The sequence below is a fragment of the Perissodus microlepis genome, chromosome 17 (genome assembly GCF_051167445.1).
Source record: "Perissodus microlepis isolate ML-2025 ecotype Zambia chromosome 17, ASM5116744v1, whole genome shotgun sequence".
Lineage (NCBI taxonomy): Eukaryota > Metazoa > Chordata > Actinopteri > Cichliformes > Cichlidae > Perissodus > Perissodus microlepis.
The window spans coordinates 16,264,424-16,284,404 of NC_140477.1; the positions used below are offsets into that span (position 1 = coordinate 16,264,424).

General features: G+C 40.0%; 2 protein-coding genes across 2 annotated transcripts; one reads left to right on the forward strand and one right to left on the reverse strand.

The window, feature by feature from the left end:
* Positions 1–3,059: 3,059 nt before the first annotated feature.
* tnnt2c (troponin T2c, cardiac) lies at positions 3,060–5,788 on the reverse strand. Its single transcript, XM_084910854.1, has one exon. The coding sequence runs from the start codon at positions 5,729–5,731 to the stop codon at positions 4,946–4,948; it is 786 nt and encodes a 261-aa protein (XP_084766980.1). The 5' UTR covers positions 5,732–5,788; the 3' UTR covers positions 3,060–4,945.
* A 10,131-nt stretch (positions 5,789–15,919) lies between these two features.
* LOC146369422 (transcription termination factor 2, mitochondrial-like) lies at positions 15,920–19,008 on the forward strand. Its single transcript, XM_084910927.1, has 2 exons — positions 15,920–16,101; positions 17,266–19,008. Exon 2 carries the CDS (start codon positions 17,286–17,288, stop codon positions 18,423–18,425), a length of 1,140 nt encoding a protein of 379 aa, XP_084767053.1. The 5' UTR covers positions 15,920–16,101; positions 17,266–17,285; the 3' UTR covers positions 18,426–19,008.
* The last annotated feature ends 973 nt before the right edge of the window (positions 19,009–19,981 follow it).

The following is a 19,981-nucleotide window of genomic DNA, read 5'->3' on the forward strand; positions in this document are numbered from 1 at the left end:
TACTGCAGACACTGCTGGGCTAAATGCAGAAGCACAAAGACATTATGACTGCATTTAAGATAGTATTCCCATTAATATATTTTTATGTCACTATTATAGAAAAATTAACTAATTAATCTGAAAGGTAATGTCTACTAATGTCCTTTGTTAAAAAGATGAAAAAATATTCTTTAATGTGTAAATAAAGTAAAAAATACTATACTATATACTATAGTAACAAGCTTTTCTTTATCTTTTCTAATAAACTAGACCAATAAACTCAGAAACACACTGAAATATTAGCTTGACGAGTAACAGACTTGTAAATACTGATGTCTGGGTGCGTGAATGTTTTGTTGTTTTACTTTTTATGCGGTACTTTTGTGATCTAAGCGATTGATTTAAAAGAATTGTGTATTTGTTGAAAGAAACAATGTCCGATAAGAAACTGGGTCATTTCCACACATACTGTAGGTACAGAAATCTTCACAAAAACCTGAGTAATCACTGATGCCAACATGTTGCTGCTTAGCAGTATAGAAGTAAGCATTTGCTCTGTTTTTAATCCCTTAGATATTGCAATATAAGAAAAAGAAGTGCAACAGCACATCTCAGTTTTTTCTGCTGCTGTACTGAATGAAATCTGTCAGCAAAAAGTGTCCTGTCATTACAAAACAGGAAGTTTTTGTTAAGTCACAGAAAATGTCCTTTTTTCTTGTTTGTTTTAATTGTGGCCCAGTTGTAAAAGAAATACAATTTCTAGAGTAGATAATGAAGAATCAGCTTTTCTATCATTTAATTGTAATCTATAACTTAATTATCTTGTTGTAGTATGAATGGTTGTAGAGAAGCTCTTAAAGAGGTCTTTGCATTAAAAGTCCAAAACGTGTGTCCTCCTTCACATCTTCCAAAACTATCCAGTGGGCCAGATTGGTGTCTGATTCTGGCCCCCAGGCCTTATGTTTGACATCCCTGATCTAATGGGACACAAATAGTATGCAACATGCATACTATTTAGTAATATTTTAGTAATACAGTAATATTTTGTATTAAAAAAAACAAGCTACATTTTCCAACAGAGAATCTTTACACTACTAAATAATTTAAACTGAGTGATCAGTGCTGTAGGTAAAAGTGATTCTTGTGTACTGTGCTCAGGTCAGAATGAAACCTCCAGCTAATAAAGTGAGCTAATAACTAAACTTAAACTTCTGAAATGGCTAAATCAGGTAAATGCTGCAAAATATTGCTTTTGTTGGTCAGACTCCAGTTAGTGTGTAAAGTGCGCATTATAACCACATAGAGGTACAGGAATAAACTGTATGCTACCGGAGCCCAGATAATATTGGATTTTTGGATTTCCAGGCAGTTAATTCAAACACAGCCATAATTGCCAATATTGGCTATCTGGTATCATTCAGCTACACATACATCATATTACATGTCTTTCCATTTTCTGTTTTATAGCTGCCAGGAAAACAAAAAATAATACTTATGGATGAACAGAAAAACATCAATGAGGAGTATTCAAAGCATTACTAAATAGTGTCACATCAAACCAAAAAAAAATATCACGTCTGATGACAGGGCTCTTAAACTGTCTTCTCGAGCAATTTGCTTGCTAAAAATGTCTTTCATCTGTCAGTGATTTTTGACAAGTAAGAAAGCTTTGATGTCTTATTTCCTCAGACCATGACATGCAAAACAAAATAGCCCCAAATAAAACAAACCTACACCATATATTCTATTCTGACCAGATAATAGGATTCTGGTCAGGATAGAATATGTGGCCCAGGAGCTGTCAATCATGCAGCACTTGCATTCTCCTCTTTTCTAAAAAGGTACTAATGAGCACAGAACAGCCCTCCCCCTGATGACCTTGCAATTGCTGTGAACACACACACACACACACAGCCTTTTTGATATGAGTAGACACGTTTCAACTCCTTCCTTGCAAGCTTTCCTTCAAATCTAAAGGGAACTCAGCACTACAAAGCTGCCGCCATCAGGAAACGACTTGTTACCAACTTCAGCAGCAGAACTTCTGGGAACTTCCTGTTCCCTGGTGAGATGCAGGTGTTTGATTGGTGCTCTGGTGCTTCCCGATGCTGTCAGGTCAGGCATTTGTCACAACACCATCAATATACGCACCATACCTTTAGCTGGTGTGTATGAAAGAGTGGGCATAGTGAGGCTGGAGGGGGGTATAGAGACCTGATTGTGCAGACAGGTCCTCCCCGTGTCTATGGTAACCTGTGGGTATACCACCGTGTCTGGAAAGCTTTAATGGCTTGTCAGCGCCGTGACAGCAAAACAGCAGTAAGGCAATCTAAGCCTGAATGACAATCAAAAACCACAGGGGGTGAGAAATTTCCCCACAGCTTGGTCTAATGATAATTTATGTTGCACTGCAGTTAACTGTTGGTAAACAGGGTGTTTTCTATGCTGGACAATCAGAAAGCTGGTTTACACAGAAGCAAATAGATACAGAAAAAAAGTCTGAACCTACAAATCATCTGCTATCATTCATCTGCATTTCACTTTACCTCATTTCCTTTAAACTACACCGAAGGAATAAGTGCAAACAATAAAAGCTCGAAACTTTTAACGTTTGTGAATTTAATCAGGATCATGTATCGTAATTGCAAACCCTATACCTGCATAGCTACATAAAATGGAGCCATCTTACCATAATTATTGCCAATTATGTGCAATAATTCCACAGACTACATCGTCCAGTTGTGTGAGGTATATGATCTGAACATTTTATGCTTCTCTAAGCTGTCTTCAATAAACCTGAATGCAACCAGGTAATTATTATAACCCTTTATGGTGCAGATGTGAACATTTTGTTATGTAATGTCTCCTGGGTGTGTTTTTCACATTACCTTAATGCTTAAATGCTTCAAACTGGTTTTCTAGTGCCATCTAGTGGAATTACCATGTCACTGCTAAAAGCTCTGACATTCATTTAACCTGTAACAGGACTGCAGTGGACACAAACTGGACTATAATGTTGCAAAGAGATCGCCACAATGTGACAGATAATAATTAAAGAGAAACGGGATGACAGTGGGCATCAATCTTCTAGTCAATACAAAATAACATATGCGACTAAATCTGGATTTGTACAGCACTTTTTATAACACAGATTGAAGGGAAGTGTACACGTCCCAGCATTCAAACACAGATTCACATAAAAGGTCTTACATTCATGCATTCTTTCATAAACACCTTAGATGTGTGTTATAGCCCCCAAAATGGGTGAAAGATTAAGGAAAAGTAAATAAGCCACCGATCCAGCCGACCTAACAGGTTCAGGAAGGCTGCTCCGGAGTTCAAAAGCCACAACCTCAAAAGTTGTTGCCTCTGAATTTAAAATAAGAGCATGGAGTAGTTTAAACACTCTATTCAGTTTATCTTGGAGGCCCTCTGCTGTTACAAGGTCTCAGTAGCTCTGGTATATGTGCAGGACCTTGGCCATGTAGGGCTTTCTATGCTATTATTAAAAAAAACAAACTTAAATGAATTCTGAGTGTCTCTTGTCAAAAGAAGCTTGCTTTAATCCAATGAAACCCTTCATGGTCAAAAAAAAGAAAACATTTTACTTAAGAATCTGGTTGGGTAAGGGAGAAAACTGAAGACAAAAACATGATTATTTTTATTTTCTCAAAAAAATGACCGACTGCACCTTTAAATACACAACTTACAAGGTTAAGTCATTGAACTTTTTAGCACTGAGCCTTTTATTGGAATGAGCTAAAAGAAAGCTCTTTGCTCGTATTCTACTGGAACATTTGAAAAGTTAGATATGATGCGTCTGCGCGCTGCATCGTCTTCTTTGTTGGTTATTTCTTTCCTGGTTACTTCCTGTTGTATTTTGAAGGTTGGCTTTCTTATGTCTCATATTATGTCTCATATTTTGGTTTTGTTCCTTTCCCTGCTTTGCACTTGTCTGTGTGATGAACATATAGTCAGGTCAGCTGTTTGTGCTTCCGCTGCTCTTTTGTTTGTCTTTTTTATTTTAAGAGGTCATATTTTCCTCCCTCTGCTGCTCACATTTGGCTTCACTCTCCGGTGGATCATCAGTTTTCTTGCTTGTCTACTTTTAAACTGTAATCAGTCTCAATGATACAACCTGATAAAGTCACATATTTGATGAGAATTATATGAGTAAAATCCTATGCTATCTTTTTCTTGTGACCTGTCATTTTGACTTGATTCATTAAATAAAGACGTGTTTAGGAAACAGAAAAAATAGTCTAACAGCCAATCATTATTCCATGTGGATTTGTACAAATACACTTATTTTATATTACTTCATTATGTGATTTCAGCTGATACAGGAGCACGTTTTAAATAACTGACACTGTGATTTACACCCATGATCATAAAGAAGAATTTGTTACTTGTACATTAAAACAATTTTCTGTACTTTTTAAGATCATCAAACCTAAAACTGCTATCAGTCAACATTTAGTGGCCTTTTTGCTCTAAGTTCTGCAGGAGCTTCAGAGACTAAACTAGCTACATAAAACTCAGCTGTGCAGCACCTGTTTGACTTTACAGCTATCATCCACCACCTAACCAGTGCCACTTTTGCCCATTTTCTTGTATTGTGGCAAGAAAAACTTTCTTTTCTTATAATAAAAGGTATAGTTTTCTGAGGGGAAGATTCAACACTATTTGATGACTTTTTACAGCTTCACTTGTGAAAAATGAAACATGAGACATCCTCTTGTGGCGTCGTAAAATAAAACCACCACGCATTCATATTGAGTTAAATCAGACAAATTAACTTCTTCAATCTCAATAGAACATTCACAGATATCATTCAACCTTAACTTTATTTTGCTTGAATCATTGCAGTCCAACTCAATCTACGCACAGCTGCTTGGATAGCTTTTATCATACAATTTGGTGACCAAATAGTCCAGCAGGAACGTGGTGCGCTTCCACAAGGTGCTTACTTCCAAGCGCCAGACTTGCCCTTGGCCCCACGGGAGGTCTTTGATGTTTTCGACCACCTCTGATGGTCGTTGACACGATTTCGTAGCACGTGGATGTCGTACTTCTGCCTCTTGAGCTTTTCTGCCAGCTCAAACTTCTCGGCGTGCAGCTGGTGGAGCCACTGCCAGAGCTCCTGTGCCTTCTCCACCAACTTCTCCTGGCTCAGGTGGTCGATGTTGAGCGGCTTCCTGCGCTCCATCAGGGCCTTCTTCTTCTCCTCACGAGCTGTTAGCTTCTTGCCCTTCTTCTGGTCCACCTTCTGCAGGTAGCCACCGAATGACTTGTTGGAGAAAGCCATCTTTTTCTTGGCTTCCTCCTCAGCCCGCAGTTTGGCTGCCTCCTCTTCGCGCCTTGCTTTTTCCTCGGCAACCCGCGTCTGGCGCTCACGCTCCTGCTCTGCACGAACACGCTGTTGTTCGGCCCTGTCAGCGCGGCGGCGTTCAATGCGGTTACGCAGCGCCATCAGTTCTTCTTCCTCTTTCTGACGGCTGGTGAAATGCAGCTCAATCAGTGTCTGGAGGTCATTGTAATCTTTCTCCAGCCTCTTGCGATGCAGGTCATCAAAATCCACCTTTTCTCCATCTGGGATCTTTGGAGGAGCCATATTAGGCACATAAGTTGCTTTAGGTCGAGGTTTGGTCTGTTCTTCATGCTCCGCTTGCCTCTGTTCGTTGTCATCCTCTTCCTCCTCTTCTTCCACCTCCTCCTCGTATTCCTCCACAATTTCCTCTGTGTCTGACATGATGGTGTCTCAGAGAAAGCAGTGTGAGCACCAAGACCAGCTGGTGTCTGGAGATAGTTGGAGTCCTGGGTGAGCATGTTGGGAGTTTTTAAAGGTTTGGTTACCATGTGACCACCGTCTCCTGGGTGTGGGTCAGCAGCAGGGCAGATTCTGAGACAGATGGAATAATCTATTTTCTCCTTCACCAAGTCCTCACAGCCACACACCCACCCATTTATCCCCTGCAGACCCCCCTACTGCCTTCTCTGACCCTGCACAGCTCCTCATTCCTTTGTAAGGACAAGATGAGGGACTATTTCGGATACACAGCAGATGCATACACAGACACACTTGTGCTTTCCAGTCTCACAAAGCCAAAGGCACATATGTAAAGAACTACTGAGCCACTGGCACAGATTAAAGAAAGAAATGTGGAAGCAAATAAAAGGTGATGACAGAATAATGTACCAAGAGTCTCTGCAAATATGACCCATCCCACTAGCTTTAGATATTTCACAGTGTACACAATTCAGGGAACTTACTCATACATCACTGGAGTTTGAAACCATGTAGTGCTTAAGTCGCTATGGGAATTTCTCTTACAAAGTGCTCCAGTGTGCTGCTTATATAGAGAAACCAGGGAAAAATAATAACAAGAGCAAGTGAGTACTCGTGAAGCATGCAAACATACCTACAAAAGGAACATATAAAAAGAAGAGCAGGCTCCTAACTACATATAGTAGCGTACATTACAAAAGAAACATCTTTAAGACATGAGGGAACAATAAAACATTTTGAAAGGATTTTCAATATAATTTCAAAGTCTAGCTATTAGATAATTTGCTTGATTTTACGAGTCTTTAGTTTAAGAGTTTGGAGAGACAGATCACCTTCATGTCATAGAGTTATTGTTTACGTCTACTCACCATAGCATGAAAATCATCGTAATTTGAGGTTGTAATACTTTCTTTGAGTGTTCTTTTTCCAAGGTGAAATGAATGTACAGCAGATATAAATTTGTATTTATTTTAGATTTCTGCTCATTTACACAGGCTCAAAAATATATATGCATGCACCCCAACCAATACTTTGTTGATGTGCCGCTTAGTAAGTTGCATCTCGACCAGATTAACAAGCTTCTGCATTAATTCTGGTGGATATCTGACCACGCTTCTTGGCAGAATTGGTAGAGTTTCCTCGCAAAGCCCTGCCTTTTAACTATATCCCACAAATTTTCAATAGGGTTGAAGGTGGGGCTTTAATAGTCGTTATGTTTGGGATCATTGTCCTGATGGAAAACTGGGTTGAATTATTCTATCCCTTTTGAGTAATGTACGTGTTCCAGAACATGTCTTTGTCCTGCCTTCATCCACTCATGTGTCGTGATCATTCCACACTGGAATGATCAGTTGATTAAAAACAACTGTTTAAAGTAATAATTATAAGCCCCAAATTGCCATGACATTCATACTTCATTCATACTCATACCACACAGGTCAAAACAAATAATCGTACTAAACTTTAAATAGTGTTATAATGTAAGTTTTCATTTCATTTTCATATGGGAGTTTATGGCTACGTTCACACTGCAGGCAAAAGCGCATCAAATCCGACTTTTCTGACCCTATGCAACCCATATCCGATCATGTTACGACAGTTTGAACAGCACAAATCTGACATTTTCAAATCCGACCCAGCTCTTAATATTAACAGCCATCAGTCAAACAATACTGTTTGCTCTGGGTCTGAACAGAGCTACTTTTGCGCATGCGGGCCGCTTTGAGGGTTCACACTAGAGCCCGTTTGCTGTCACATTTTATTTGTAGTGTGAACAAGCAGACAAAAAAATCGGATTTGATCAAAAAATAGGAACTGAGCATTAAGACCTGCAGTGTGAACGTAGCCTAAGGCAGCGGTCCCCAACCTTTTTTGCGCCACGGACCGGTTTATGCCCGACAATATTTTCATGGACCGGCCCTTAAGGTGTCGCGGATAAATACAACAAAATAAAACTAGTACCGGTACCGAAAAAAGAAGGTTTATTCATAACACACGTGAAAAGACCCAGGAAAACCGAGTAAACGATAAAAACGATAACAAAATAACGCTGAAAACCGATAAAAAACCCTGAAAACTATACATTTCACACCTGAGCCTCAACTCTCGCGGCCCGGTACCAAACGACTCACGGACCGGTACCGGTCCGAGGCCCGGGGGTTGGGGACCGCTGGCCTAAGGGATTTGATTGAAGACAGCCTCAAGTGGCCATTCGAGGAATTGCAGTCTTTTTGCCTCTTCTGTGTTTACTTAATTTTTCATCTCCAGAGATTGAAGCTTGATCTGTTATTTTATTAGCTTGAGCTTTTATGTTTGTGTTGAAAAAAATAAAATAAAGAACTTCTGCAGAAAGACAGACCCAACAAACAGCCTTTACTAAGAACAATGTGGTGTAAGATGAGCTTTTCAGCCCTGCCTTGTCTCCTCTGGAATGTAATTAAAACATTCTTGCTATTAAAGGCTCTCTGCCGTCAGCGCAGAGTGGATTAAAGCGTAATTGCTCCCGCACGACAACATTTATATATGGCTATCACGAAATTATGTTCCCAAGTCTTGAGTTATCAGTAGGAAAAGGGCAGACACAGTTTTTAGAGGATTAGGTCACTGACAGGAAGAGACAGGTGCTCTGTGGTGCCTGAGATTCCCAATTAACTTGGGCCTGCTTAGAATAAAGCTTCTGATGCTATTCTACTGTACGTGTATGTGGCAGACAACACATTATTATCTCCATGGGATTAAATTTCAGTCTTGCTATAAATCATCTGGAGCTCCAGCTAAGTGAAGATGGGCTACGTGTGGCCTGAGAGGTCCACAACACAAATCTTAATGCCCGTGAGAAGGTCCCACAGCTGTCTAATCCAAGAGAGCACTGAGCATGCCTGAGAGCGACATGAGGACAGCAGGTGGTTCCAGTGTAATCAAGGCACTGGTGGTTTGCTGGTGGCAAGGGACAACTGTGTCTATCAGCAAAGGGAGGCAGCAAAGGATGTGGGCTATAAATAAGTAAATAGCCGCACCCTCTGCTGGTTAGCAGCTTGAAACTGAGAGATACAGAGTAAACTTCCTGTATATTTACTCTTAATCTAACCGGCTTACATCCCTACAGAACAAGGAGAGAAGTGTTTGAAGGAACTTTTTTAAATGTAAAAGTAAATAAATGGAATGAACACATCTGTCTAGCAGAGTATCATCTGCTTTCTCATGTGAATCATTCATATCTACCCTGCACTGTCGCTCTTTACTGAGCCGCTTTAACATTCCCTCTGCTTGCTGTTTTCTTTTACTCCTCTTAGAAATTCATTGTTCTGCTTTATTACCTCTGCCAAAGAGGTTATGATTTTGGGTGTATGTCTTTCTGTCTGTAAACATGACAGCTCGAAAGGTTTTGAGTGAATTCTTTGTATGGATGCAGAAGGGCTCGTGTTAACAATCCATTAAAATTTGGCATACATCCACCAAGGCCTTCAAGGTCAAATAAGTGATTTATTGGTCAAAAATTGGAGAAAAGCTGTATTATTTAAAGCTATAAAAACTGAAAATAATGTTATATGGAGCAATTTAAAATTGTGTTCCTTACTGCCATTTGTTGTACTGACAACATCCAGACATACAGGGACTGAATTATGGGCATTCTAAATATCACGTTACTCTGGACCTATGACCTCTTCTTCAAGGTCAAATAAGGTCAAATTTTGTCTTGTATCTTTAAAACTATAAATACAATTCTACTTCCTTTGATTGTTTTAGTAATATTTAGGTAACAATACTGATATATAGGGATTCTAAATGTAATTTTTTTTTAATCCAAAGTATCGTCAGTGTCATGTCACATTTTACCTCTCATCTCAGGTTTCCATTGCACACCTGTTCTTCTTGATTCCAAAGCTTATTATATCTTTAAAGAAAGTTGACTCAAACTCTACAATAATACACAGGAAACAGGGAAATAGGAAGGAAAAGGTCACTTTTAAGGAAGCAGTTCTACTTTGTTTGTCTTGTTTATCCCTTCATTCTATTTATGTTTTGCTTACATAATATGTAAATATACTAACATTTGGGATAAAGAAAGCATAGTATTCTCTTCCAAAGACACACTGAAATTTGAAAGTTATTCCAGTCCCAATCAAACTAGTGATTTTTCCCAGTTTAAGTTCTAGGTAAGGAATTTCTTAACTACTGCCATCGCATTCAAATACACCCAAGCAGCCAGGCCAAGACAGTGAGTCTTGAGGTTTTATGTCAAAGCTTTGACATGACATTTTTGAATGAGGTCATATTTTTGTATGAATTTTTTAAAATAATTTTGAATGAGTATAATTTTTTTGCTTGGAAAATTACCAATAAAGTTTCAATTCCTGTTATTTTTGTTTAAAAAAAGTGTTATTGCAATAACATACAAAGTGAGTAGAAAAAGTAAGTAAAAGTACAGTTTTATTTATATAGCACCTTTCAAAACAAATTCATTTTGTTTGAGTTGTATTGGTAACTCGTTGAAGTGTTACTGGGTATCATAACCAGACAGTTTGCGCATACAGTGAGTGAAAGTGAGTGAGTGGACTGAATCAGGCTAAATGAAATCGATAGAACTGAGTGGAGTTCTATCGATTGTATTGATCAGAGAGTTAGAACAACAACTAAAGGAAACTTTGATTAATCTGAAAGGAACTAATATAGGTTAACTGGTAGCTGATACAAATCAGGATTTAAAACCATTTTTGTTTGTTTGTTTTTCTGTTTGACTCCTTGTTTTGTTTAATATTCCAATTTATATGATAGTATTATGGGTTTGTTAAACTTTTCGATGTGCAAATGTTGGAAAATGAAATATCACAGCTGGAAATCAATGAAAGTGGAAATTCAGAAGAAGTTCTGTCCAATATCTCAGTCTTTCCATGTTCTGTACAAATTTTTTTTGCTCATGTGGAATATTTTGGTCCCAGTAGACCATCTCCACCCTAAGTGACCACAGCCGCTCCACCCTTATTTATTATATTATATAACTGCCCTTGTATACAGACCCACAATGTTTCTGTTTCAATATTTCTTACACATACACCATGTATATAGCTTCACTCACATATCTGTATACATATACATTGCTTTTTATTTTATTTATTTATTTATTTTCCCCCTTCGTTGTATATTGGTTTCTCTTCTTCTTACTTTTGCACCTTTGTGGTCAAGCTACCCAATTTCGCTGTGCAAGAAACTGCACAATGACAATAAAAAGCTCTAAGTCTAAGTCTTTTCCTCATTAATGCACATCATAGATAACTATGTAATGTGTTACACACTTTGTATGTCAGGAATAACCATAAATGTGTTGTCTTACAAACGGTTGCATCAGGTCTTTACATCCACAATAAGCGAGGATAACAGAACTCCTGGAAAGCAAAAAAAAGAAAGTCACAGTCATCTTTATTTTCACACTGAGTGATGCTGGATTGTTGCAGACAAACCTGATTATGTTTCCCACTGGGTTTTAATCTTCAGAGGTAACACAGAGTAAAGAGAAGCATTATTTCAGTTTAACTTTAGTCTCAGTTTAGTTTTCTCCCCTTGTAAATTTGATAAGAGCCAAATTGAGGAAACAAACTCAGTGTGTGGCCAGAAAATGCCATGATTGGTGGCTTACAAACACATGTCACAACAAAATATGAAGGAGAAGATAACACGCGTATAACGGAAAGAGACGCAGAAGAATTCATCTCTGAAATTTCTCACTTTATTGAACTGGCATTTGCCCGAGACCACCGGAATTGGGGGAGTGGACACAAAGAAAATCAAAGGTAGACAAAAATCAGTCAGGAGGGATCAGGAGACAGCAACGGTCTGCCAAGCCATTCCCTGCTTCAGAGTTTTGTAGTTTTGCACCTGCTGTCGCTTTAATATTAAACTAACGAGGTTGAAATTGTCACGGCGAGTGAGATGAGCCGTGTGGAAGTAATAAAGGAGGATCCAAACGCAGGCACTCGTAAAGGTGTGAAGGTGGTTTATTAAACACAAAATAAAAATAGACAAAGGGCAAACGGAGAATGAACTAAACTATACTGGGAACAACTAACTACTGAACACGAACCTGAACACGAAGGAAGATAGACGATGGTATATGATGGTGACAGCAGGGAGAACACACAAATGGAACATGGTAGAAACACAGACGGACCAGCGACTACTACAGCAGAAGACACGACTTAAATACACTCAGAGAAACACAGGGAGATTACACACAGGTGGGGGACACAGCCACATGAGACGCAGACCTTCACAATAAAACGGGAACAAGACATCACTACACAAAGACGCAAACCAGACACGGAACTAAACCCACACAAAACATGAGAACACAAACCCTGTGAACAAAACCCTAAACCAGAACCACAGTAATATAATCTATCGTAAATAATCAAAACACCAGAGAACCCCAAAATGCTCCATAATGCAAAAATAAACCCAAAACATAATAAACTTAAAATGCTGGGTCGAACCGACCCAGAACCGTGACACAAATAGACTCACAGTGGTTTCTGCTTCTTAATTGGACAGATTTATATCCCTTAAATATAACTAAATTTGTGTTATCATCAAGCATAACCTATTTTTTTAGCAGTGTAAAACCATCTCATACCAAAATATGAAAGATCAAATAACAAACATAATGGAAGTTTTTGGGCTTAACGACTACTTTTCTCTCTTTTGTCTCTATAAGCACTAGGATCAGCACCTTCACGTAGGCTGATCTGGCATCACGCAGCATCCAGTACGTCCACACCAGTGAAGAAGAGAAACATGATGACCAGTTCTCTTTCACCGTGTCCGACGGGACAAATGAGGTGAATGGCAGAAGATTTTTACAATACCTGGTAGGTTAACACATTTTAAAATTCATTCATGAAGGAGGTCTTGATGCAGATATCTACTGACTACAACAGAAGCTCTGAAATATTATTTAATCTTCCTAAAGACTAATTGGATTTTAAAAATAACTTTGTTCCCATTTTGACCAAGAAACAAGTCAACAGTCCTTGTGTGTCCAATAAGGGACCGTTAATCTAAAGTGCAGGAAACAACCTTAAATGGTGCAAAAAACAAGCTGTTGACAGGAATTAAGAAAGAAAACCAGAAAGAGAAATGTTTTCTGATCACTTAATTTAAAAAAAAAAAAAAAAAACCTTAACGATATCGTTAAATTGAAAGATATTAAAGAAATGTGAAATCTAAAAAACTCTACAGCTTTTATAACAGCAAGAAAGTAGCAGCTTCCTGTCCCGGTCGCCTCGTGCATAAATCTGCCTTGCTAATTCAAACTAATGAGGATCACAAGGAGTCGAGTAAACATGTGAAAAAGGTCATTTGACCTTCACGCCTGGCTGACTGCAATGCGTGGAAGCTTTGTGGCCACTGTGGTGCTTGGTGAAGTTGTGTAGCCCTTCGGGGTTAAACTTTTTCATCACAATGAGACTTTTTTATTTGCTCAATTGTTGAGAAAGTTCTCAGTGAAAAGTAGGAAGTTGATGGCAGGATGTATTTTTGGTTACACATATGTGTATCGCTCATAGGTTGTTTCACCATCTTATTATTGTTCTTTGTCGTCAGGTTGCTCAGACTTTCTACATCACCACCAAGCCTGTGGACGACTCCCTGCCTCTTCTTCAGGTCCCTGGCATGAGGGTGCAGGAGGGTGTGAGGAAGACCATCACTGAATTTGAGCTGAAAGCCACCGATGCGCACACAGAGGTAACACACTGGCTACATACGTTTTCTGCAAATCTTTCACAGCTTTAATTACAGTATATGCGTGACATCATGACAAGAATCAGGTGTCACCTTCTGTGGCGGGAACTACAACAGAGACGCTTTGAGCACTTCAGAAGGTCTTAAAATAAAACAAAACAAAAAACTTCTCAAATGTGTAACTGAGGTCAAAATACAGCATTCGAGGACTGATTTCTTCAGCATGCACACTCATACTTCTTTAATGAAGGCTAAACTAAAGCAAATGTTGCTGTCCATCCTCTGCTGCATATATTGTAGAGATAATAATATGTATGAAGTAATTTAAATGAGCTTGTTTGCCTTTTTCCTTCTTTAAGCATCTGATTCTCTTTATGAGCTGCACAATATAAACAGATCATATCTTTGAAGCTTGGTATGATTTGTGAACTAATTGGCATCATGTTTGGAATCATCCCAAAGCAGTACAGTTACCAGTTTAGAAAAGAGCTGGACCTCTGAATGTTTATTTTGAGATCATTACCTAAGCTGGCTAAACTAACCAGCTGGTTTAAGGGATAATCCAACACTGTTAATCCAATAAATCTGTATTTCTCAGTAAAAACTTGAAGATTTATTTTCTACTGCCTTATTGTAGAGTTTTAGAGAATAACACCCAAAAGTGATGTTAAGGTTCGCCACTATAGATATTTGGAAGCGGATTCCTGAATTTGAGTTCTCACTATTTTGCTGGTTTGTTGGTTGTGGAGAACAAACACTGCTTCTTTATGTAGCTTCATCCTAGGGAGACATTGCAGGCGATATCATTGAGCCGTCCTTCCTTTCCCTGCATTTTCCCTTCTATTACACCACCTTCCTCCAGGCGGAGTCCATCGTCTTCAGCGTCATCCAGGCTCCTCGACACGGCACCATCGAGCGCACCGTCAACGGCCAACACTACCGACAGATAAGCAGCTTCACCATGGACGACATCTACTAGAACCGCATCAGGTACAATGGCAGAGTGAGGCCGTGCCTGCGAGAGTGTGCGTGCTCTTTTGTGGGTGTATTCATGTGCTTCTGTCTTTGTGAGGACAGAAGCTGGGCACTTTTGCAAAGGGCGGGCACCTCCGGAAACAGAGAGTGAAAATATTTTTGCAAAGGACATGTTTGTCTAATTCATTAGTGCAGCATTACTGGATCACCTGTTTGAAGTGATATAATATGATATACAACTATCACTGAAACAGAAAACTTTGTAAATAAACAAACAACACTTCTCATTCTCTAAAGGTTTGGCCACAGCTGTAGATTACACTATCGGTGCTTGTTCACTCTTGACAATAATTACATTTCTAAATTGTCTTTGTGCATTTACAGGTAAACAATATCTAATATTTTATCTAAATGGTTGCTTTGTCTTTGAAAAGGTGAAGAGCCTGAGGCTGGTGACAGTCCAGTTCTACTCTAAGGACAGCCTTCTTCGCCTGGCTGTGACGTAATCGGCCTTCAATGCGGCCTCCGAAGGATGCAGCTGACGTTTTGGGACACAGCTACTATGTCGATCTGAGACAGCAAGACCGAGACAGCGAGACCAAGACAAGACCAAGACCACGTAAAAGTAGTCTCGAGACCAAGACCGGTCTTGAAACATCCAACTCTACATTTTGAAGCTTAAATATGACTAAAGAACCCTCTTGGATGAGAAGTAAAACGTCTTCAAGAACCAGAAGTCATGTTGCCTTCTTTTCAAAACACTGAATACCCACATGGGCATGAAGCAGGTAAATCTTTACCTGTCTACCCTGGATTCACAGTGACCTCTTGTGGTTAAAATAATGCAATACAATTAAATGAGCCCAAAAAGATTCACAGACCTCTGTTGAGGTAATACTGTATGGAACCAGATTAACAGATTCAGAAATTATAACAAAACGGAAAAACATATATATTCTTGGTATAAATGTGCAGATCATCCTAACCCTAACAAAATGATTACAGACTTATGGCTGATTTTTTTGTTTTTTGCCAGCTTAACAGTTAGATTATAAGGATATACAGCTCCACTTTATCTAAGCGTGTGTATAACAAAGGTACACACACACACCTATCATGGCAGTGAATGTACAGCCTGGGTCTGCAGATTCCCATTTAATGTACACACACACACACACACACACACACACATATAGATAGATAGACATAAAAAAATTCGAGTTACTGTTACATTTTTGACTTCGTAACTCACATTTTTGATAAAATAACTAATAAATAACTTAATAACTATTTTTTATTTATTAGATAAAAATATGAAATGTTTTGATAGTTACACAATTTTTTTAAATCTCCAAACAAGCTTCCATAGTTTTCTGTTTTAGTTTCTGTAAAAAAAATTTCAGCTTATCTTTTATGTTTTATCCTGTCTTGTGAGTTTGAAATACGACTACTTAGAAGAAGGAAAAATAGCTGTAGTACATTTCCACTCTTGCTATAGGCTGCAGGCAGTCACGTGTCTCCCATGCGTCAAGCCCTGTGACTCCGCCCAACGGCTGCTGTGATGTTATGAAAGCAGAGCAGTGGGTGTGACAAGCGGGGTTCTGCGGCTACAGACTCACAAACGGGTAAATTAACTCGTCTTTTTCTTCGCTTTTATGTAAAAAGCCGCTCACCACGGGCTCTGTAGCATCTGTATTCAGGTCTGCCGGCGCTTTGTGTCCGTGTGCAGTCGTGGCAGGCTGTGATCCGTCTGCAGTCCATGCTGTTTAATACATAACACAACACGCAGCATCACGTGTGCGCGGCAGCAGTCGGGACAACACCGTGCCCTGTTGGGTTTATGCAACTTTATGCAATGGTTTCAGTGTCGTGCAGCATAAATACACAAAGGTGGATTTATATGTGTTTTAAATTAAATGTTGTTTGTTTGGGATTTTTAATGTGTTTTAGCGCTTAACCGTATTTCAGTGGTTTTTAAGTAATCATTTTCATGTAAAATCAGTTCTGTCCCCATAAGGTCACAAGGTGAAACACGTGGTGAAGTTATGAGTTGTTTGAGTGGTTTTTTTTATTTGTTTGTATTTGGGGTTTTGTTTTGTTTTTGTTTTTGGCGTTTTCTGAATATTAAAAATAACAGACTGTCCAGGTTGAGCCTCCTAACTATAAATATTTGCTGGTTTTCATAGTCATCATTAATGGTAAGGTGCATATTTTGTGTGGCGATATTGTTGCGATACAGGGATACACAGGACAAACAACTGCTGAATGTGTCTGTCTGTTTCTGTCATTGTGGACAGCAACAGATTTTTGACCATGTCTCAGTTTCGGTGTCCAGAAACAGACTGCATGTTATTGCCAACTTGACCACATTCAAGTGCAGACTGATATCACACTGATGACAGACCAGTATCAGACTGATTGGATATAGTTTAACTTTTGTTATCTGCAGTTGATTAAATGTGATAAAGCCGACAACTCAGCATATCACAAAATTTTACTATAATATCATTTTGTGCAGTGTCTGGTGATTCTCAATGTAATATTTGTGATGAAAAGGTCAGCATAGGCTCAAGAAAGTTGTTGCTGTTATTTTTCAGTATTTTCAGAGCAAGTGAGTTAACTGTGAATGAGGAAAATCACCCGATTGGCAGCTGACAGTATGAATCTTGTGACGAGCAGTCATAAGCGGTACATGACACGAACGCTGCAAATCCTCTGTAATGCATCATGGAGCACATCTTTCATCTCGGTGTGTAAAAATTTAAATTTTTCTCATTTGTTCTGCACAGATCCACTACACTCTTTAGCAATGCTTCGCATCACCTCTGCCACCCTGTACACCTGCTCACAGAGGGTAAGGCTGCTCCTACCTCCTTCAGCCTCCACCTCCACTGATACCTCTCCCAGCAAAAGAGTGGAAAACCAGCGCACAGTGGACTCCCTTTATGAGCTTTCAGTGGACATTCGAAAGGTCCGCAAGTTCAGAGGCTGGGTTCTGTCTGAGAGCTCTGCGTATGTCTCTGAGACCGCTGACCTGCTGAGAGACATGGGTGCAGACACAACGGCTATCGCCCACATCCTGGAAACTCACCCTGAGGCTATCCTGTGTCGCCCAGAGGACGTCGCCACGCAGCGAGACCTCTGGTTGTCTGTCTGTCCCAGCAAACGTCAGTTGATGAACATCATTGAAAAGTTCCCAGCCTCCTTTTTTACACTTACTCACCACGGTAACCAGCGGGCCAACATCCTGTACCTCCAGAACCTTCGCCTTAGCAAGAGGATCATCAGCAAGCTGATGGCCAGTGCCCCGCAGAGCTTCAGTCAGCCTGTGGAGCGCAACCAGGAGTTCATCCACACGCTGAGGGAGATCTACCTCGACCTGGGTGGAGAGGAGAGTAACCTACGTGTCTGGCTGCAGAAGCTTCTCAGCCAGAACCCTTACATTCTGCTGCGACCAGCTGAGGCTTGGAGGGACAGTCTGGGCTTCCTGAGGGAGAAGGGGTTCACCACGGAGGAGCTCCTCAGCCTGGTCTCCAGCCTCAAAGCCTCCATCGCAGAGCTGAAGCCTGAGGACATGCAACGGGCGATGGACTACATCGAAGCGGCTCTCTGCTGCTCTAAAGACGAACTTAAGCAGGTAGTGATCCGCTGCCCTGCCGTCTTGTACTACTCCTTGCCCACCTTATTGGGGCGGTTTCAGGGGCTGATGGACGCGGGAGTGACGATGGATCAGGTGAAGGAATCTCCAAATGTACTCGAGCTCACCACGCAGATCGCGCTGTATCGTATCCAGAAACTAGCCTCCTACGGATACGACATTCGCTCCGGCAGCCTGGCCGTTATTGTGGGAACAAAGAAGGACTTTGAGGCGAGTTATGGCAAGCTGCAGCTCAGGCAGCAGAGGCCGCTCTTCAACCCTGTGGCTCCTCTGAAATCTGCTGAGGATTGAGTGTTGGTGCGCACCTTGTTATGAAATGTGGTTTACTGCTTCAGCTTTGTGCAAGGAAAATAAGAAAAGCCAGGCAAATTAAAATCCCACAAAAGGCTGAAGACTGTTCAGGAAATATGACACTATCTGTAAAAGTTTCCAGTTTGGGAAGTGCCTATTGTGTGTGTGAAACAGCTGCTTTTCTTCTCTAAGAGAAGACTTAAACTGCAGCACAGAGTCTGTACGGTTTTTAATCCTCAGCTGTAAAAGGCTGATGCAAGTTTGTGAATGTGATAACTCAAGAACGAGACCAAGTAGGAGCTTCAAATTGATACCATAGGTGTATCTATAAAGTCTATTCAGTGGCCTCAAGGTTAGAGGTCAAATTTTCTGAAAATCTTGTGGCTGCAATAACTTGAGAACAAGGTGATGTAGGATTTTGAAATGGACATCACAGGTGTGTCTCCTTTGGAGGATGTGTGTGATAGGTGGTGTAGTAGTTAAGAACGGTGACAGATTCTTTGCCTTAACAGAAGACCATTCATTTTTCTCTGGCCAAACAAAACCATTTTATGCATGAGAAAATAAATTATTTAAAAATGTGTTTTTACTATTTTGGTGGATTTTTTTTGTTTGTTTGTTTTATTTTTTTGCTCTTTTGAGGGAAGGCCAAGACTTCTTTTTTTCTTTAATTGTTCATTGATAGTGAAGCACAGGCCGTGGCATGCAGGCCTAACAGATACCGCTGGTACCGTTTGACAACCAGTGGAAAAAGAAAGGGAGGGTGGGACATGGAAGTGAGGATAAAATGTTGTATGCTTGTTTGGAAAATCAAGCATTTTCGTTGTGGCTGTAAGGGGAGTGGTCAGGATGTGGTCCACCTTGTGATATTTGGATAAATCCAAGATTAAAACAGCATTAGATGGACATTGAAGCCAACATCAGATGGTCTTTAACCTGCCAGCTCACTAATACAAAGTCCACAGTGGTTGCACTGATATGCACCAGTGTGAGTGTAGAGAAAGTGGTAGTCCAGTGTATTCACCTCTCCTGCTGTGAGACTACACTTATGCCCTATGCAGTGTCTGGGCCGCGGGTTCAGTAGGTCAGACTTTTACTGGCTACCAAATAAAGCCACATATAAATCTAATACTGTACCTGCAGTGAGAACATTGACAAAGTACACTCACTGGCCACTTTATTGGGTACACCAAACAACCAAAAAAACCCAACAGCAGCCAACATGTCTTACCATACTCTTATCAATTATGGATCCCCAACCTCCTCTTATAACAACTATGCTCTGTGCTGAGTCTGCATAATAAATGGTTTGAAAAACTTTAATATAATAATGTAAAACAGCTCTATTACCGGGTTGCTTTGTGTACAGGTCTATGAAGTGGCAGGGTGATTTTTCCAGTGTCTGTACTGAATAATGCTACTTTAATTGCTCTACGAGCCTCAGGTTTGATAACTAAAGGCATCACACTAAAGCCGGTGGAATATATTAAGATCTCTAAAATTATTCTTAGACACTACAATAGGTCATCCAGCCAATTGCGTTGCTTTTGAAGGTA